This window comes from Cystoisospora suis, assembly GCF_002600585.1.
Source record: "Cystoisospora suis strain Wien I chromosome Unknown contig_900, whole genome shotgun sequence".
NCBI classification, from domain to species: Eukaryota; Apicomplexa; class Conoidasida; order Eucoccidiorida; family Sarcocystidae; genus Cystoisospora; species Cystoisospora suis.
In genome coordinates this window covers 1-16,912 of record NW_027153701.1, presented here as the reverse complement: position 1 = coordinate 16,912, position 16,912 = coordinate 1, and the positions used below count along the sequence as shown (strand labels likewise).

At 49.7% G+C, this 16,912-nt stretch overlaps 2 protein-coding genes across 2 annotated transcripts; both read left to right on the top strand.

The window, feature by feature from the left end:
• The first annotated feature begins 8 nt into the window (after positions 1–8).
• Positions 9–11,567, top strand: CSUI_002158 (nuc153 domain-containing protein). Its single transcript, XM_068062360.1, has 13 exons — positions 9–1,544; positions 2,384–2,680; positions 3,013–3,425; positions 4,271–4,349; positions 5,217–5,437; positions 5,910–6,096; positions 6,693–6,910; positions 7,587–7,665; positions 8,173–8,280; positions 9,077–9,277; positions 9,587–9,754; positions 10,232–10,312; positions 10,967–11,567. The coding sequence occupies exons 1-13, from the start codon at positions 552–554 to the stop codon at positions 11,243–11,245; spliced, it is 3,324 nt and encodes a 1,107-aa protein (XP_067925663.1). The 5' UTR covers positions 9–551; the 3' UTR covers positions 11,246–11,567.
• Positions 11,568–12,566: 999 nt separating this feature from the next.
• CSUI_002157 (cysteine protease domain protein) lies at positions 12,567–16,111 on the top strand. The gene is made up of 3 exons (XM_068062359.1): positions 12,567–12,914; positions 13,481–13,603; positions 13,741–16,111. The coding sequence occupies exons 1-3, from the start codon at positions 12,801–12,803 to the stop codon at positions 14,239–14,241; spliced, it is 738 nt and encodes a 245-aa protein (XP_067925662.1). The 5' UTR covers positions 12,567–12,800; the 3' UTR covers positions 14,242–16,111.
• The last annotated feature ends 801 nt before the right edge of the window (positions 16,112–16,912 follow it).

Below are 16,912 nucleotides of genomic sequence, written 5' to 3'. Positions count from 1 at the left end.
AGAAACATCGTTCTTGAAACCCTCGTGTAACATCCTTCTATTCATCTCTACTGTCTATAGGATGATTGGTTTGAGAGGAGGAAAACGTGATCTTGTTTCTCTTACAAGGAGCCGAGGCGAGGCGACGAGGTGACGAGAAGAATCGTTTCCCGTGGCAGTACGACTGTGGTGGGGTGTAGCATCGATGTGAAATTTGAGCACAATGAAAGTCTTGCAATGTACGTAAGTGTATCTCTTTCTTACTCATTTGCCTTTCTTGAACAACAGCCGTCTTTTCTTCTCCAGCCTTCTCCTCCTCTCCTGTCAACTTCTCTCTGCGTTCTCTTCAACTCCATTCAACTTTCTTTTTCTCTATTCGTGCCGTTAGTCTCACGCTACCCTACCTCTCTGTCAGGACGAATCAACTCGCAGTGGTCCCTAACAGCTTCCAACTTCAGTCCTTTTTCAGCTCTCTCACTATCTACCTTAAGTTCTCAAGAAAGAGACAAGGATCTGAAGTCTCCTCCTTTGCCGATTGAAGTTTTCTCTCACATCCGAATTTCTAGATAAAGATGGCGCGGGACCGGCGAAAGAAGTCTGGGGACAGTGTAAAATCACAGCAGAAAGATACGAAAGACATCAAAGAACGACGAAAGAAAACAACTCCACAAGGCACAGAAAGAAACTACCAGACTCATGAATGTCATAACAAGACTTCTTCCCCCTCTTCTTCTTCCGCCTCTTCTTCTTCTCAAGATTCGCGATTCTGTGCTAAGACGGATCGTCGCTTTCTTCTAGATAAACTTCTCCCGGGGAAGAAGAAGAAAGAATCTCAACTCGCTCTCCTTTCAGAACAGCAGAGAGCCGTGAGACAAGAGAAACTGAAGCAACAGCGCAATAGAACAGCCGGGAAAAGAGGAGATGATGAAGAGAATGAGGCGAGCAGTTGTAGGGGAGAGGAGGAGGAGGGAGACAAGAAGAAGAACTGGAATCGTGGAGGTGTAAGTCCTTTTAGATCTTCTCTTCAGGTATCAGACTGGCAGAATGACGAGAGATTTGCAAGGATTTTCACCGATGAAAGTTTTGCCGTAGGTGGAGGGGGTACGGGGAAGGTCGATAAGTTTGGAAGAAAACTAGACAAGAAACAAGGCAGTGAAAAGACGAAGAAGAAACAGAAGGGAGAAGAACAGGAAAAGAAGAAGGTGGTAGAGAAGAGAACGTCAGTGGGAGAAGACGACGAGGGGGATGAGGAGGAGGAGCTAGCGCAGAAGAATAAAGTCGGGGAGAAGGAGAAGAGAATGCAAAAGAAGAAGGCACCGAGTAAAGCGATAGAAGAAGAGGATGAAGAAGAAGAAGGCGACGCTGGAGATGCAGCGGGCAGCGAAGACGAAGCTGAGGAAGAAGAGAACGAAGAAGACGAAGAAGCACAGGAGGAAGAAGAGGTTGAGGAGGATCATGAGTCAACGGAAACTTCTTCTACTTCGTCTGAGAGTGAAGAAGACGAAGATGAGGAAGAAGAGGAAGGGCCATCTGTATGGGATCAGGAGGGTGATGGCCTCGTAATGGTCAGTCTACTCACACGGACCGATCACCCCGGATTCCCGCTGCTGACGTCTAGACCCGTCCATAAGGGTATCGAACCCATGTTGAGACACTCTGCTCTCGGTCTTCAACATCGCAGTACTCTCTGTCTATCGCTGTATCTAGTTTCTACTTTTCGTGTGTCATCTAAATATCATAGATCTTCCTGAATCCTTTTACGGAACTGCACGGCTGTACTGCTGTCGCTAAAAGAAAGGATCTCCAAATGTCCAGACGGCAAGAGTCCTACAAGGGACCTACAGATAGAGTGTTATCTAGACACGGGGCGATTCCAGGAGAGAACCCGTGCTTCGTGTGCCCCTGGCCGTCTTGTCTCCATCCATATGTAGACATCCATGTGTGATTTCTCAGATCTTTTTCCCTCTCTTTTCTTGTCTCATCAGCCCGCATCTTCTTCACCTCTTTGCAACCTGCAGTTTTCTTCTGCGTTGTTTCGTTGTGCTTCATTCAGTGAGCTTCGAAGAAAGGCATGGATTTGCCCTCTCTAGCGTATACATGCCTTTCTTCGAAGATCACTTAACCACGTCTTTTGATCAACCTCTTGGCTCATTCTCTTTCTACTTTTCTTAGACCTCACTTTCACGATTCACCTGAACAACAGCCACCCCAGAATCAACTGTGAATAGGTTCCACCGGAGAACAGGCTTCAAAGTCATTAGACTTTCATCGATTTCGCTTTTGATGCTTTCTCCTGTGTGTACACCTGCCGATCATGAAAGGCGGGCTTCGCCAGGTAACACGCCTTCTTCGCTTACAGTGTTTTCTATCTTCGTTTCTTTCATCTCTGTCTTGCTGTTCCTAGGGAGAGGAGGCCTCTCGGCGTCTTGCTGTAATGGGATTGGAATGGGAGAATATCAGTGCGGATGATCTTCTTCTTCTTTTCCGATCGTTTGTCCGAGATTTTCTTTCTTCGTCTTCCGGTGCCGGTCTCAACGGTGTATCTACAGGAGGAGAGGGAGAAGACAAGAAGAAGAAGGGAGAAGCTGAAGGAGGATGGGGAAAGAATACACCAGAAGATATTGTCAGAAGTGTTAAGATTTATCCCTCTGATTTTGGTCTTAAGAGAATGGAGATTGAAGCTGTCAAGGGCCCGTGTATTGTAAGCCGATCCTTGAAGTTCCTATGGCTTTCTTGTGTATTCTTGCATGTACTCTCTAGCTACATACTCTCATCTATGTTGCCTCCTGCCGACGCATATAGGCGCTTGGAGTGTCCCACCTTGAATTGATTATCGGCCTATTGCGATGTACATACACCATCGTCTTTCTTAACCGGCAGCACAGCTAGTTCAGTAGCATTGCAATTACAAGTGAGTGTTCTTGCTGTTGTCTCGGATATCTTTCTGTGTGAAATCAGTCGACCGCATGCAGTCTCTGGATTCGCTTATTCTTGATGCCAGCTACCTGTTGTTTTTCTTGATGCGAGGTTTAGGACTGGGCAAGCGTAGAGAGAGGCAGACGATCATCAGAAGGTGAAGAAGACGAATCAGGTGAAGACGAAGAAGCAGAGGCGGATGAGAGCGGTGAGGAAGAGAGCGAGGAGCAGGGAGAAGAAGAAGAAGAGAGTGAGGGGGGTGAAGCCGAAGGCAAGCAGGAGGCAGCGGCTGATGATCATGATGATGAGCCAAGTGGGGAAGATGAAGACAAGGAAGAAAGTGAAGCGTCTGAGCAAGAAAATGAACAAGATGACGAAGCAAATGAAGAAGAAGAAGGGGGGGGCAGAGAACAAGGGATGTACGTGGATTCCGATACAGATGTCGATGACGACGATGATTTGAAACCCACCGAGGAAGAGGAACGTCTTTACAATGAAGCTCTGAGGAAATACGAGAAAGAGAGATCTCAGTAAGGGCGTGATGTCTCCTTGCAGCAGAAACTCTCCCATAGTGAAACGTATGTATATATGTATATATTTTTCATATGTGCTATTCAGAGGATAGTCTCCGAGTTCGAAAGTGGTATGGGTTGGACAATGTATCCGCTACACATACGCTTTTATCTCACCCTATGAACAGTAGTGTGAATAGCTACACACACGTCCATTTCGTGAAAGTGGCCGGGTTTTTTCTACTTGACACGGCGCCGAGCTGAGCACATTCGTATATTGGTTCGTAGTAAGTGGCGCACGTGGTCTTAAAGATTGAGGAGATATCAATAGCTACGGGAATATAGAGTCCGTTCTTCAGCAAGCGATGAGATAACGAGGGGAAAGTACGATGCAGCTTACCTCTGTTCGCAGGTATCCATGTATATGAACCTATACGACAAAGCTCATGCGTAGCATTCCCTGCACACACATGGCTAAAATGGCATTACCTATGTGTCTCCCTCTATATATACACCCGGCACGGCTAGTTATACTGGCGTGGCCGGCAGCCTCTAGGTCGCCTTTCTCACTAGAGAGGGAATGTTTCTATTGGAGCGCTCTCTTCTGTTTTTCGAATTGGATGGCATTTCGTTTTTCAGGTGTACATGCACCTGCGTACGCCTTTGCTGTTTGTGAGGGCAGGGCGTCATGTGCGGGTTCGTGATGACCTGATGATTCCTACATGTTTGCCCTCGCGCTTATCTTTCAGATGTTGCTGCTCACGTCTCTTTGCATGCTTCCCTCGTGTTGTTCATTCGACCTGTCGTCTTTCTGCCTAAGGAATGACACCTCCCTGGTACCTTCTCTGGGTTTCGTGTTTCAGGTATTACTACGCCGTGGTCGAATTCAACTCTGTAGCTTCCGCAAAATTCTTCTACGATGAATTGGATGGATGTGATATCGTAAGTTCTCGAGTCGTAGACATGCAGATATGACTGAATGCATATGTGGTTTCTCTTCCTCTTCGAAATCATGGTCTGTTCGAGTAACAACGGCTTTCTTGCATACCGAGTGACATACTTGTGCCTCTGTGCGTACAGGGGTAGACGCAGACATGGTCAAGAGTTTGGTACTTTGCTTCCTGCGATACTGAGGCGAAGTCATGTCATGATAGGACAGTTTCTACCTCCACTCAGTCGTGTATGCTCAGTACGGTACACTTGCGTATCTGTGAATGCACTTCAAATTTGTATACACGCTTATACCTCCTCGTGTATAGAGGTGCCTGTCCGTGGCCTCGACAGATCTACAGACGACGATGTAGCTGCTAGACGCTGCGTATGAAAGAGAGTATCAGTCATGGTTCTGCACCAGCTCGTAGGTACCCTCGTTTGTACGCGTTCAGATGTGTCCAAGGAGAGCCAAAATAATATTTTTACACAGAATGTGTCTGTAGCCGTCCGTACACCCCCCTCAACTTCGGCACTCAACAATTCCGCACGTACTTCTACTTCTGGGTAGGCCCTCGGTCGAATCTTTTTTCCTCCTCTTGCCTAGCATCTTTTCTTTCTTTCTCCCTCTCGTTCTTCTCTTCTCTTCTTGTCGTTCGACTGGTTCAGTCCTTGCCGGTGTAGTCACTACACTTTCTACTCTCAAACCACAGGACGATCGCAGACGCGGGTGTGTTCACATCTATCTCTACTACTCTCTGTTGCTATGTATGTATGTCTAGCTGTGCACCATGTGTGTGCGGCCCAAGTGACTCCTCTTCCTGCTTGCTTTTGACGAAGAACTTTTGCCCGCGCGTTCGTGTTATATGCTTCTTTCAGTCCTTTGCTGTTGATGGTCTAGATCTCCGCTTTATCCCGGATGAACTTGAATTTCCTCATGAACCAACTTCTGTCTCCACACTTGGGAGCTCAGAAAAAGCCGCTGCGGCTCTTCTGCGCTATGAGCCTCCACCATCTATGAGTACAGCTTTACGCCATAGTAGAGTAAAGTGTACGTGGGATGAAAATCCTGCTGAAAGGACGAAGCTACTAAGAAAGAAGTGAGCAAGCGTTCTTTCATTTCCCTCATACCATATATACATGAACTCCACATTCCCGTATGTCTGTACTTTCATATTGGTTGGTATATTACTCATATGTATGACGTGCATGTCATACGGCGGCATCTCTTTTATTTAAGATATCGGCGTCGTCGAATCTATCGTCGTGACTAGATGTGTCATCTCTTGACTATCTTATAGTATCCGGCTTCAAGCAGAGTTCCCCGGAGAAAATCACAGGCCAAAATAAGTATGTACCACTTCCGTTGTGATGTCGCTAGGATACAGATGTAGGCACCTTTGGCTTTGGTTTCACTTTCAGTTGCTTTTTAGCAAGGGAAGAGGAGATTGTTTTGTTTTTTCCAAGCTGGAAGGTACTAGCGGAGAGATCAACACGGTTCAAGGTTCTATTTGATAGTACCAGTGGCTATCCGTGTGGTGTTTCGTTTCTTTCTCTTTCCTTTGTATATAGATTTACAGAGAAAGAGTTGCGAGAGTTAGATCTCCAGGCGTACTTGGCCTCGTCTTCGTCAGAGGAAGAGGACGATGAAGAAGAGGATGAAGCAGCAGCCGAGAACTCTAAAACAATGGGAGGGGGCCGAAAGCGGTGGAAAGTCACAGAGGAAAACTTACAGGAATATCGGCGACAACTTCTCGGGGTACGGTGTATAGACACTAAAAACACTTGAGGACATGCGCACGCTCCGTGTAACCTCGTTGCATTAGACAAGTCAAAAGCCCTCGGTTGCTTCCTTTCTGACTTCATCGGTAGACTGGATATTCGTCACTGTGATCTCTCGTGGCAGCAGCGTTCGTTGTCTTATCAGCGGTAAACGGCGTCTTTACATCAGGAAAGAGCGACGAGAAGTTGATGAAGACATCGCAGCTTTTGACATGCATTCTGGGGCTTTGAGTTTTGTATGGCCCTTTACGATAGCTTGCTCTCTCCAGGTCGCCTAGTGAGGGTCTCATTGCCCATACATTCATCGGAACGGCATTGTCGTGCATCCACTGCCTCCCCCTTTCTACACATGCTCAGGAGGTCTGTCTATCTTTGTACGGTGTAAACCAACACTGGCGGTCTATCTAGTGTAGCAACATACGTTGTAGCCCGCTTCTACATTCTTGAAGGCAGGGTAGGCTAGAGAGTCACGACACATATATTTGGTTAGAACTCTGTGCTTTCTCTTTCGGAAGGAGTGAGGCGTCTTGATCATCGTAGCCGCATGTAAATCTGTATGTGATTCGTCTCCAGGATGCCGCTGATCTGTCGACAGACGACGAAGATGATGAAGAGGATTATGACATATCTAGAAAAAGTGACGTTAAAGACAACGGAAAAGCATCGGGGGCATCATCTGGAATAGTCATTAGCTTCGATGGAGAGCTTGAAACGCTGGATCAGCAATCTTCTCGTGAAGCCAACGAAGACTTCATCATCAAGGAAAAGAAGCCTCGTGGTATCACACAAGCGTAAGATAGTACTCTCTTTTGAAGGCTTTGTTTTTTGGTCATAGAACTGACATGCTCCTGTTTCTCTTCGGCGATATAGAGAACCTGTATTACTTGTCTTTCTACAGAACAACTGAATGAATAGAGAGATAGAAAGTTACGTTGGTACTAAAAATCTCAACTATGGGCAGACCCCCTGCAGATTTTGCATCTCTCGCCATGCCTCTCTGGCTGCCTCTGCCGTTGTTATGTTCGGCAACGTCATGTTCAAATGTGTACAGGTATCTAAGGTCTCAACACTGTCAGAAGTATTTCGTGTTTCACAGCTATACGTGTATAGATACATGGAGCTTTCTTCTTTGCTTAGTGGACGTAAATGTGTATCTTTGCGCCTGTCCGTATATAAACATTGACATCTCCTTAGGCTGGTGTTAGTTTGCGTCCCCGCCGCTAAGGCGATTTGAGTGGTGGGAGGCGTTTAGGGTGTCGTTGCTCACCCCCGAACTTACTCCTTGTGCGTACGCAGTTTCTCAAGTAGCTGTGTCGACGCGAATACCACGCAGAGGGGTCGGCAGGGGGCTGTTGTACGGATTTTCGATTACCTGGTTGCTATGAGGTTTATCGGTATGTATTATTCGTCTTATGAATCCTCCGCCTTTCTCAAACCTTTGTACGTTGCCATGTGACTGCTGTCCAGAGATGAAGAGGCATGGGACAACTACGTGAGGGAAAAGAAGAAAAAGGAGAAGCAAATTCAAAAGAGAGAACAGAAGAAGGTGAGGTACATGCGAATAAGGTTGCAGTGTAGGCAACACCATCAGTGTTTCTCTTCAAGGAACATCATTCCGAGGCACCACGGGTAATCTTGTGAACTGTGTCCTTATCGTTGCTGCTCGCAGCTAGCTTCCGTTTTCTGCCCCTGTTGTCTCTTTCGCGGTGTGTTTGAGAGGTTATGCCAGCGGTACATAAGAACTTCATTCATTCTTGTATTACCAGGCCTCAGAGGAGACTCGCGATCTTTTTACTTGTTCTACATTTGTGGCCTGCTGTCTCCTCGTATTGCTTGTCTAGTAGGTCAGTACAGGCGATGCTTGCATATGCATCTGCACAAGGACAGGATATGGTCCTGGCTTATCCATCTGTTATCGGATGTCTATAGATCGATCTACTTTGAGATTTTTATACCCTTGGAGCTTGTTGTGTCGGCCCTCGATGGCTTTGAATGAAATCATCAGTGTGTTGGTCAGTACTAGCTTCTTCTGATATCTTTGTCTTCTCGTCAGTTCGAGGCTATGCGCTTGCGAGAGGAAGAAGAAGGTGACGAAGAGGAAGATGAGGAGAAGCGATCTTCTCTTGGAGAGACAAAAGGCAGGAAAAAAGAGACACGGAAGGTAAGGGGCAACAGAGAGACGTCACGATTCCACAGACAGAGGGAATGTGAACTACGAGCTGTCTATTAGACTGCTGGTTCCTGATGTATGTTCACCGTCTTTTTCTCGACTTGGAGAAGTGCTACCTAAGGACTGGGACAATTTAGTAGACATTACTACATCAAACAATGCGAAGGGGGACAGAGTCTACTGATCAGCTGTCGTGCCTGAGCACATCACATGTCGTGATGCTCTCTTCACGTATCGTTATCATTCTACGCATTCTTTCATCGTTGTAACATACATACGGAAACATGTATATCTACATATATAATAGCTCTACTTCGTGTGATTCTAGGCTTGACCTTTCACTGTCTTGATTACTAAGGGTAGGTAAGACGGTGTTTCTTCCTGCCATCGTGCCATCTCTCCACTACTTCTTGGCTCTCAATGTGTTTGCTTCTCACTCTTTCACTAGACCGTATCTATATGTCTATGCAGTTGCGCATCTTCTTGCGTAAAACTGGAAAGTATGTATGGACATATATGTATATGTGCATTCGTCTACAACTATAGTAGCGTTTCTCTCACGCACATGGGCCTGTGACCTTTGTAGCCGCGATCTCACGTCGAAATACGTGCATAGGTGTACGCACTCCTAGCACACGTTGTTTATGTCTGTACATGCTGTAGCGGGAGCCGCCCCGTATGAAGTCTTTTACCCTCTTTCATATAGACGAAAGGATGAAGCGGAGAAAGACTCGGTCCCAGCAGATACGGTGCATATCGGCATTCCTTTTGTTGCTGTTGTTCTCAGTTTCCTCTCTTTTCATCGGGGACCGGTGGAGAGGATGATGAAGGTACTTCTGATCCTGAATCGGCGACTCTGGTGAACGGCGAAAGTAAGAAAAAGAAGCTCCAGCGTTCCAAGCGACGCGCAGAGTCTACGACAGAGAGGCCCCAGCTGAGCGGAAATGAAGCTGCCGAACTTGAACTCCTTACCCTGGGCCACGAAGAGGTGGGTGTATAGACACGAGCACAACCAATACTATATATATATATATGTAGCCATATGTATGTTTACGTATATTTATCTTGTCTACCTGTATCTCTATCTCTCTGTCTTTTCTGTATCGTCGATGTCTCTATATATCTATTTTTGTCTAATTGTTCACCTGTAGACATGTCCATGTATATATGTATGTCTGTGAGTATGACACCATCTGCCGCAACCAGATCAAGCTTGGCGGGCGGTTCTCGTCGAACCCAGTGCCTGTTCGTTCTCCTCTTGGTGATCTTGGCTACGTTTGCCGCTTTCTTTTTCCAGGACGTTGTTATGTTGTCTCTTCCTTCTGGGCAGGACGCTCGACGGCATTTCGACCTAAGGGCAGAACTCCATGACGGAAAGAAGAAGAAGCGAAAACTAGACCGGCGCTGTGGCAGAAATGAGGCAGAGAATCCGTCTGAAAAGGCGGAAGCGGAAGCGTCCTTCAAGGTCAGTATAGATATCTTTCAGAAGTTCTTCAGTTTTCTTTTGAGCTTTACATCATTCCATTGGAGTTGTTCTCTTGGAGTATCTAGACCAGGCATCCCCTTTTGCACTTGTGCCCCCTCTTGGGTAGCCCTCCCGCTCTGTCGTCTGTACCCACGCCTGTGCGATGTGCTCAGAGAGAAGTCCGGCACACTGTGCAGATCTGCTATGAATTCGTCTCCTTCGGGTAAATGTATTCACTCGCCTCTCTTTCGCTGCTCTAGCCGGAGTCGTCTTCTTCCCAGTTAATTCTCAGCGCCCGCTGTTTCTTTCTTGCAGACCTCACATGTTTCTTTTTGAAGAGTTCTCGGTCAACAACAATGACGTGACTTGACAGTTTGATCCTCTCGCTGCGCCATTTGTGATAGGGATGGAGAAAGATGCCGAAAACCTGTCTTGAGTCTCTCTCCTTGGATTTCTCGTCTTGTTTTTGACCTGCAGGTCGATGTGGAAGACAGTCGGTTCAGCCGTCTTTTCTCAGATCCAGACTTTGCTATCGACCCTACAAACCCTCATTTCAAGGTATTGTGTGATTGCCCGGAGATTTCCTCATTTCTCATTGCAGTCGGGTTCCTCAGCCATTTAGCTCGGGGAGAAAAACGACATTTTCTTGGACGTGACTGCATGCATCATCATGTCCCATTCAGGCAATCTCCTTTGGAAGGTAACTTGGTTGGATGCACTCAAGCGTGCCGGGAAAGCCGTGCGGTGTCGATCGTGGACAAGAGCAGAAGTGCATGTATACGTTTTTGTATGTTTCTATATTGACGTTGATACGCCGTCTGAGTGTGAAGGTGGTCGCTCGTCGCGACGGGCAGATAGTCGGGGTACGCAAGTGTTCTGTGTCGTGTAGAGGTTAGGGGGAAGACATACGTCGGTACCTTCTCGGGTGATCCGCAGTCATTGTCGTTCCCGCGCTGACTCCCGGAAGACGGAAGCGTTGCACGCAAGTGTAGCTGCAGGAGAGAGAGAGAGACATATGCGACGTGTGGAGTGAGTCGAAGTATGTACATTTTTGTTACTGATGATGTTCAGGTGGTGTCTTCGCACATGGTGTCAGCCCCTATACGTGTATGTATTCATGTATATGTATGTATATGAGAAAGATGTAGTCGTGTACGGCTTCGCGTGATAGTTTTTCAGTTCGGCCCGCGAGGTTCTGTCTGCTTGTTGCAGAGAACGGCAGCTACAGAAGAACTGCTTAAAGAGAAGCGCATGCGAAGCTCACAGCAGAAACTCGCGGCATTCAAGCAGCCACCACACGATGTGTTGAGATCGCAGCAAGCGAAGAACACGACTGTCCAGAAACGGAAGGGCGGCGATGTAGTATCAACCGAGAGGTGTTCGGTAGACACTGGTGCAGGGACACTCGAGAAAGAGACTGAAGCAAAAAAGAAGAAAACGAAAACTGGAAATTTCTCTCTATTCGCATCCAAAAAATGTGAGGCGTTGTAAAGGTGTGTGTATAGCGTCTGTGAATGTGTGGAGTATGAGGCTCCTTTCCAGTCTTTACAGCTTCTTTTCTCCGTTCTGCATGTCATGCGTTCATCATCCTCCGCGCAATTCTAGCAGGAGCCTATCCTTTCTGAGGGCGTCTTAGCCTCACGATGTCGTCTTCTTCCTACGTCGTCATCTCTTTCCCTTACTGTGTACCTTTCACAATTGTGAAGAGACGGAAAACGGTATTGGTAATGCTTCCCTTGCTCTACTTTATAATTCTTGAAGCTCCGCTAGTTTTTTCTTCACACCACTTCTCTCGTACGAATACTTGGTGCCCCCATCGTAGCGGGATCTGCAGAGAGCATGTCCGATGAGGCGGAAATTAGCGAGTCATGATGCTGCTGACTTGGCCGCACAGCGGTTCGAAACGGAGCAGAGAAGCCGAGGTGGGCAAAACCCCGACCCCTTTATCAAGAAGCCAGGCAGACCCGGGACGTCTGGAAGCTGTCCCTCGGTTGCATTGCGAAGCTGCGTCGCAAAGACGGTAGAGAGCATCATGAGACCACAGCGCGATATCTCTCCCACTGCTGGCCCGCGTTGTTAAGTGGCAGGTGCCCGGGTGTCTGTGGGTTTCTTAAGCTTCTGAACGGACTGTTGCGGGCGACGCTTTTTTCGGTGTTAGGCGGGGTGCGTGCTTTTTGATTGAGAGCAGCCGGCTGATCATTATGCAAGCCACTCTCGACAGCCACAGCTTTCCTCACCTGTGCAGCTCGCCGGAGCAGAAACACCACAGTCCTGTAATCCTCACGTATCTTCCGCGCACTGTTGTTTGAAACTGCCACTTTGAGAACTTCGCCTGCCCGTTGGCTACCGGACGTAAGGAGTGTGTAGATTAGGCGAAGGTAAAAACGGCAGTCCCGCGAATGCGACAGGGGAGGCAAGAGAGTCCGGGTTAAGCGAACTAAGGAAATCTCCGCTTCAGCTATACTGGGTGTGAGGAGTTGATGTCTCGTCCACCGCGTATTTTCGTCTGGAGAAGGGGGTACCTCTCGGGGCTTAGACAAACGCCTCTGCGAAGATGGGGGCGCTTGAATGGTGCTCGAGGGTCCGCCCTTAAGAAGACCGATACGCGAGGAAGCGCCAATTCTGCTACAAATCCCGTACTGTCTGGAGAGACCACGCTACAGCGGAGTATTAAATACTCTGAGGCCGGTTCGAAATGTGCAGCACGAGCAGTTGGAACGCGGCAGTGCATGCAGTTTGACTACTTCCGACCTCGGCATGCAAGGAATAGCTGATTCGCGCTCTCGTACCCGTGTCCGGCACACTATTCCCGAGGCACTCCAGGGAGAAAAAGAAGCTCGATAGCCGCCGTGCCGTTTGCCCGCTCTTTTCTCGAGCCCCCTGCATGGTTCTTCATTCTTGTCGCCTGCACGGAGTTTTCGACTGCCGAGGGCCAGCTCGCTGTCAGGGGCTTCGATTGCCGGGAGAGGGAGAGCGCTCCGTTACCTTCCTGCCGCCGCGAGGGCAGGCCTCACGTGGGCCAAGCGTTTGCTCCAGAGGAAGGTAAATGGGATTCCTGTCAGCTTTGCTTCTTCTGGCCGCTCTACAGGGATGTGCTGGGCTGGCACTAAAGCCCATGTGTCCTAGCCTGCAACAGTGCGGACGCCAGCAAGCGAGACAGGTAAGACTTCCGATCTCGGGAACGGTCTCAGCACCATCTGTGGTCTTCCGCGTCATGGGGGTGACGCGTAAAAGGTAGAGTGAAGCTGGGTAGTGATAGCGTCAACCGGTACACCGCCGAATGGTGCCATTTGTACTGCAGGCAGCGAGTACACATAAAGTGTTATTCCCTGTAGTGCCTGTGTGTTCTGCAGCCGAAGTGCGGCCGCCGGCCCGCGAACTTTAGCAGTATTCCTGTTCTCTCGGGGTTGGCGCACAATGGTCTAACGTTCGGGCGCTTGTTTGCTGTTCCCGGCATGAGCTCGCGAGACTCTTCTCGTGATTATCTGACGGCTGTTGTTTTGGCCGACATTCTGGATGGAACACCAGCTAACTGTGGATCTCCTCGCCAGGGTTTCATGCGAGGACACTTCGAGGTCACGGGCATGCCTTATCGGATGGTAGCCAAAGAGGTAAAACTTGCACTGGTCAAAAGACAAATGCACGGACACTGCAGTTAGTCTGCGGCCTCGAAGGACGTGGCAGTGCGAGAGGCTGGAAGCATATGCGTTTGTCGCCGGTCTGCAGGTCCCTGGAGCTGGAAACTGTCTGTTTATTTCCCTGGCCGCGTCGCTATGGTGGAATTCTTTTGGCATTCACCCAGATCTTCAAGATCATGCCTTCTTGGATATGGTTCATTCTATCAGACAAGTAAGGGACAGCCCTTAGAGCTGCCGCGGAGTCGTTGTTTCTCGTGTCTATAGCGTCTGAACGGCGCAGACGCGCATGTTCATCCTCTCAGTGTAGCAGACTCTGATATGCTTTCTTTCTCCGATGTTCTGTGGCAGACTGCAGTCGACACTCTACAGGACCCACAGGTCCCTACACTCCTTCTAGAAGGGACGGAGGAGATATCTCGCTCTCGATTAGTTCATCTGGCTGCGTACGAGTACAACATCTCTCCTCGCGCGTACTGCGACCGGATGCGCTTGCCGAACACCTGGGGTGGAGGTCCCGAGATTGTCGCCCTGAGCCATGCCCTTGGCAGGGTGATTGTTGTTTACGAAATAGACGAGCAGGCGGTCGGCAGTCAAACGACTTCACGGCAAGCAGCGGATCACCACCCGTTGTGGTCATATCTCTCCGGCCGCTCTGTACCGGAGCCTTCCTCTACCGCAGCGCTTAACCCAGCACTCAAGGTCGTAGCGTGTTTCGGCTTTCCAAGAAATACAGCCCACCAGCCACTACACATTCTATTCACTAACTCGCTCGCATGTTCCACAGCCGGGCGACCTGGATCAGGACAGCGTGCTGATCATTTTCTCCCTCTCTTCCCCTGCTTGGTCTAGTCAATGAACCCTCTCTATTTAACCGCTCTGGAGTCAGCTGGGTAGTAGTCTGAAAGACGAGTTTGGCCTTTGTGGCTCGGCCTTTTACAGGGATTCACCGCCTGCTTTGTCTGCGTAGCTAGTTTGGCCCGCGTTGTCGCGTCGTTTGTTACAAACGATGTTACGGCCCGTGCCCGTCTCCTCCGCTGCCACAGCTCGTGTTTGCGCACCTTGGAAACGGTTGTCGTGAATACTTCCCCGGCTTTTAAAATATATTCTTACTTGCTTAAAGAAGAACTGCCGTAAATTCGGTTGCGCCGAAGTTTTATCTGCGCGGAAGGCGCATTTCAGCCGGGGCCGGAGTCACTCGGAAATTGTCTTACAAAAGGAGTTGGGGTGCGTTTCAGTGAGAGGGTCCGTGTTAGAAAACGACGGTTTAGTCGATTCGACCGGGAGCGTCTCCCGGTCGAGATCACTCAGGTCGAGATCGTCGAAGTCTATGTCCGGAGTCGGTTGAGTAGCGAGGGGCCTTTCACAGTGTCGCGCAGTCGGGAGGTGGAAATGTGAAGACCGCGTTTCGGTCACGTAGGAACTGGGACAGTCTCTTTCCTGGACTCTGCGAGTTGATGGAAGGGCGCGTGTGCGCGGTTCCAACGAGTCCCTACACACCATCGCTCCACGGCAGTCTTGTCTTCTCTGAGTCTGATAGTCACCGGGGCCAGCGTGACAGGCACCCTCCATGGAGAATCTTTTGATCTGAAGCGGGCATTCACTCAGGGGTCTTCCGGGCGCACTCACAGGGGTATCCCTGTCGCCGGAGAGGCGAAAGCCACGCGTGTCGCTGGTCACCGGAGGGGAGTTTTGACCAAGGTTTTTCGGCTGCTCTGGGAGTGTGAAGGGTGTGCCGTTGGCAACTTCAGGTTTACCGTACCTGAGATTTTCTCGCATCACGCTGTTGCGTCGCGGCTGCAGCAATAACTGCCGGGTGATTCTCTACTCTAGATGCCTGGGAGAGGTTGAGCTGGAGAATCCCAATTTCTTTGTCGATGCGACTTTTTTCGTTGACAGCATCTTGTACAGAGAGTTGCAATTCCTGGTTTTCTCGCGTTGGGAGTCTAGTTTTTGACGCACAGATCGCAGGGCTGCTCACGCGAAGTTTGTGACGTCTTTCTTCCTTTTGTTGCTTGAGAGAAGGGAGGTCGCGGGACAAGCAGCTGTGAGCCGCTCTGGACGCGGGGGCACAGTAAAGCGTTTCCTGCTCACAGAATCTGAAGTTTACCTCGTCTCAAGAAGTAGCTTTTGCTCAGGCAACTGGCGTATTGAACTATAACAGCTGTGTCTTGTACGGGAAGCCCCATTTGAAGATTGGCAGTACCTTTTGAGCCTTTGAGTGTAGTCTCGAAGCCTCAGCTGAATCTTCGTTAGATTTCTAGCGGAAGTGTAAGTTTCTAACGTTCCGCTCGAGCACAGGAGCAGCTAACCTTTTCTCGTCGTCGTAGTCTCTCTGTGCAGTTGCGAGCAACTGCATCTTAGTTGTGAGACCTGTCACACCGTGTGTATACCGGACGTTTGCTGTGCCCGAGGCGACCTCCATACGTGCCTCAAGCGCGCGTGCTTCAGCGGTCAGCTCATCGAGAGTGCAGTTGGTAAGCGCCTCTTCTTGCTTCACTATGGCGGCGGCGGATGCCGCCACTGCGTACGCGTGCTTCAGTTTCAGTATAGCTTTCCTTTCCTGAAGCCGAAGACAGTGTTCACCCTCTCCTTCATCTCGTCGACGACGCTGTTCATACTTTCGTCAAGCGCTCTTCCACTTCAGCGATGGTGCTGTGAAGAGAAACGAGCTCCTGCCTTTTTTCTTCAGCTAAGGAAAGCATTCCGGGTGACCGGGGGGTGGCCGGCGTTGCTGAAGCGAAAAGGATATCTTTGTATCTTTTATGACCTCATCAGGGGTGCTCTGTGTCAGTAGCGAGGAAAAAGAAAGCCGGGACGCCCACAGTGTGCGTGGCCCACGATGCACCTGTTAGTGTACGTACACCACACTACAGAAGTAGGAACTCAGCCTGACGCCCAGAAGTGTCCATCATCATGGTGTACTCGCGCCACCTGCGGCAGCACCCGAGGCTCTCCGGCGCGGCACTCCAGCCCCGCCAGGTGCAGGGGAGACAGGTCACTGAGCCTGGCGACCCCTGACTGTCGCACTGGGCGAGAGCCGATGAAGCCGAAGCGGGCAGCACGTGTCCACTGCGTCTAGGGGGGGATGAACAACTGGGAGGTCCGCAGTCGTACACAGCGTGCACAAAAGCGGGTGTCCGAGCTGTTTAGCCGAGAAAACAACTGGCATTTAGGGGTGTACTATGCAACTAGTGGAGTTGGGTCCAACGTCACGCGACGGGTGTCCGCTGTCCCGGATTCGGCAGCATGCGCTTCTTGGAACTGCAGTGCCGAGGAATAACCGGAGGGAGGAGTCGTCGTCCGCGCTGACTGATATTGATCCCTTTCGTTGTGCGTTCTCTGAGGCAGCCGCATGACATGTAGCAGTCTCATCAAGCCAGCCCGCGAGTGCTGATGTGCTGGGTACGAACGAAGGGGGTTCGGGGGTCCCCTCTTCGCGAGCTATCAGCAGTGATATTCCGCCTGGCGACTTCGGGGGGGGCAGTCGCTGGCCGAAGCGTCGGTACGGGAGAACGTGCAG